This window comes from Gastrolobium bilobum, unplaced genomic scaffold, assembly GCF_033153095.1.
Source record: "Gastrolobium bilobum isolate Gb01-03AN ecotype WA unplaced genomic scaffold, APGP_CSIRO_Gbil_v1 utg1409, whole genome shotgun sequence".
Lineage (NCBI taxonomy): Eukaryota > Viridiplantae > Streptophyta > Magnoliopsida > Fabales > Fabaceae > Gastrolobium > Gastrolobium bilobum.
In genome coordinates, this window is record NW_026898052.1 from 392,872 (window position 1) to 396,656 (window position 3,785).

Genomic DNA, 3,785 nt, shown 5'->3' on the forward strand with positions numbered 1-3,785 from the left:
ATTGATTTTCATCAATTAACGGTTATAATTTATTCGATCAAATGTATTAATTAATTAATAATTAGTTTGACCCCATAAATTTGACCAATAAATTATAATCGTTAATTGACGAAAATTAACGATTAGGATCTAAAATGATATAACATTATATCCTTTAGAATGACAAATATTTTTCATATATATATATATATATATATATATATATATATATATATATATATATATATATATATATGAAGGTATCTTTTGATTATATGTAAAATTTAAAAGTCTTGCTCTCTATCTTAGTCATATTTTCGTCCATCTAACCGTTATAATTTATTAAGTTATTTTATGGGTGTGATGTTTGTCCTTTTAAAGGATTATGTCATTTTAAGATAGAAACAGACACAAAGAATGAAAATCATGTGGGAGAAAGTGAATTTTTTTTAATTTAAATTTTAAATAAAAAATATTATTTTATATCTATTAAAATGTTTTTTCCTTAACTGATTAATTATTAATTTTAAATAAATCACAACAAGTTGACAACCATTGGATGTACATAAACCCTAAACATTGGATGTACATAAATCATGGACCGAGACGAGGAATAAGATTTATCCGGATTCAAAATATCCCTTTCCAAAATATTATAATCAAAATTCCGATTTTGACTCATCGAGGGTTGTTCGTTCGTTCTGCGAACATTTCCTTTACTTAGAGGTTTGTTACTTCCCGGAGCTCTGAACTCCAATCAAAACGAGCCAAAAAAAAAAAAAATGGCATTCTTGTTGAACAAAACAACCATTGCTTCCCATTTGCGATCTCACTCCCAGGTATCCTCATCTTTTCTTTTTTATTTCTTTTCTAAAATATCAAATAATGATCATTATCAATTTCATGTAGAGTTTCGGTTTTCTCCTTTTCTCTGTGATTCTTTTTTCTTATATTTAAAATTCCTTTTGAGATAGCAGAAGACTGGAGATTCGGTTTCTCTCTCGCGCCGTCGATTCCACATCGAACCCGGGTCTCGCGAAAAAGCTGTAAGGCTTAAGCGTTTTTTTTTTTTTTTGGTAATTTTTGCACGATTCAAATAAATTGGTGTTTCTACTTTCTAGATCATATATTTTCACTTGTAGTTACCCTGATTTAACCATATAATTGGGTAGGCAAAAAAATTTAGGAACGGGTTTTTTTCGTAAAAAGACTCATCCGTGGATTTTTCGCTATTATTTTTAAGGGATACCAAATGGATCCTTAAAGCTTTTTTTGCTTACTGCTTTAAGTTGTCTAGTAAAATTGGTGGTTTGTTTTTCTTACACTTTTTGGTAGATTCACTTTTGAACCAAATATGGAATTCAGGATTAAGCAAATTGCATGAATGAGTTTCTTATCCTGTCATTGGCTTCAATATTGCATTGAATAGGTAGAGAATTTGCTACTCATTATAATGTTGAAAAAAAAATTTCTTTTCCTTTTTTTGAACTTTTGCTAATCTATTGCTGAACTTCAATTAAGATGCGTAATCTGTTTGAGGTCTGAGCATGTTTGTCTCACTTAGCTGGCATCATTTTTATGATTTCTTTCGTTTGCTTGTGCATTCAATTTTACTGGTTGGATTATGTCTGCAGCTCTTGGCAGAAGATTCAGCTCTGAAGCCATTCAAATCTTACAAGCAGAGTGTGAAACAACTGAAAAGAATTGGAGATGTTTTAACAATTGTTGTTGTTGCAGGTATGCTGTCTTTTAACCCTTATTTTGATGAAAGGAGTGAGGATTTGGACCCTTTGGGGTGTTGTGATTTTGGCTGGAAGTTGAATGACAATTTGTTTTGATTTTACTTTTGACTGTCTACGTGCACAATGCAATTATTATTATGATATCTTTGATGTGGAAAAATGAAACCCTAAGGGGTGCTTTATTATCTCTCAGGCTTGAAATCACTTCTTAATGAGCTGAAAGATTTTGTTTGTTTGAACCCAGTTTTGTCATTACAGTTTATGTGCTGATGAAGCAGTCTGAGATATGAACTGTGGTAGTTGCTAAAACATTGAGTGGGCCTCTCATGATTTTGCCTTTGAATGTCATACTCGTTTCATTTCAAATTTGTTGGCCTGACTCTCATTCTCATATCATTCTAAATATAAAACTTACCAGTGTAGTTGTAATAACCTAACGTTGATAACCATAATAATTTTTTTGTAATATATTTGTAAAATATTTTAATGCTGTTTTATAAGCAAATGATTTATTCTTACCAGGTTGTTGGAGAGACGGGGGAGAGAAAAGGGGGGGGGGGGGGGGGTTGCCAAACAAAACAAACCAGCTAAATGTGCACTGGGGAGTCATTTTAATGTTGAGTGTTTTGGCTCAAAGGAAAAATACATCTTTCCAATTTTTGTGTTTGAAATTGGTTTCTCTTACATCGAACTTATAAACAGCTTAATTGGAAATGTTCTAGGCCAGATTAGATGTTTGGATATGCAAAGTCCCTAGGGATTTGGAAATCCAGTATGCCTTTTCAGTTTAATTGCTGAAACAAGATCACTTCACAAATAATTGGGTTGCTGAATATCATAGATTATGAAAAGTATACTATGAGGAATTTTTCTGAAAGAAATACCATTGAAAAAAGGATGTGTTTCTCTTTAATAGTTGGGGATGGAGCATTTTGGATATTGTCATTATTTTAAGGCCAGTTTGTAATTGAGTCAATTGGTCATTTTTCTTACTGAGTATATTCTGTGTATACGTTTCGTTTCTACATTGATCATTTCCTTAAATCATAACAACTTTAACATCGAGCAATAAGGTTAGTTCACTAGCACAAGTCCAGTTATTGTTTGAAACTATCAAGTGTGCGTCTGGTTGGCTTTACTCCTATAGCTATAATCACTAATTCACTAGTGACAAAGTTACCTAGTATTCTCTGGCTGTTAAGATGCTTCAAATGTTCGTAAAATTTTTGAAATTTTTTCGCTTGTAGTTGAAATCTTGAATTCTCAGCTACTGCATAGTCATCATGAACACCTTTCCTGTCTTTGACATTGGCCACAATACAGCCAGGAACAGATTTGAATAACATCAAAACAAAACTCATGAATTGACATTTCTGTATGCGCTGAATATTCTGCATTAACCATGTTTAACTGAGAGCATACATTAGTCTGTAATATTGTACTTCTGATTTTGAAACATTCATACCAGTAAATACTAGTTAATTTCTTTATTCCCACTGTTAACTATTTTACTTCCTACCCGCTTTATAAATTGACTATTGTTCTCTGAGTAGGAACTAGCTCTTATTTTCTAGTTATTACTATAGTATGGTTTAAATTTGAGGTGTGTTAATTTAGTATGGATTTGAATTTGCGCGACTTAGATAATGTTTCGCAATTCCATTCTTGATTTATTTTTCTCTTACTGTTCCATCCTTTAAATATTCTTGTATCCTTTTTTATGATGTTTCAGGATGCTGTTACGAAATATATGTAAGAGCAGCTACGAGAGAAGAAGCTAGGAAACAGTAACATGCTAAAAGTGCAGAACGAAGTGAATATTGGGATGCTAGTTTTCTGTTGCATTGTATTTTTATGGCAACAATTTGGACTTTATGATTAGCCATGTTAGAATAAGCAGAAAAGCATTTGAACCCAAATTGCTTGTGCATTAATAGTATTTTCATCGTTCAAGATGTGCTCTTTCTGATGATAATGTTTACTGGCAGATTATAAATTTGTGGCTTTAGGTCCGAATAATAGACAGAACTTATTCTATCATCAAATGGTAAGCAGTTAGTTGAA

General features: G+C 31.8%; 1 protein-coding gene across 2 annotated transcripts; it reads left to right on the top strand.

Annotated features, from left to right (window-relative positions):
* Positions 1–594: 594 nt before the first annotated feature.
* Positions 595–3,785, top strand: LOC133312466 (succinate dehydrogenase subunit 7B, mitochondrial). 2 transcript variants are annotated; one of them, XM_061513665.1, is made up of 4 exons: positions 595–818; positions 954–1,025; positions 1,614–1,716; positions 3,454–3,785. In XM_061513665.1, exons 1-4 carry the CDS (start codon positions 762–764, stop codon positions 3,510–3,512), a joined length of 291 nt encoding a protein of 96 aa, XP_061369649.1. In that variant the 5' UTR covers positions 595–761; the 3' UTR covers positions 3,513–3,785. The 2 variants fall into 2 exon arrangements, with proteins under 2 accessions (XP_061369649.1, XP_061369648.1); XM_061513664.1 differs by having other exon boundaries at positions 602–818; positions 957–1,025.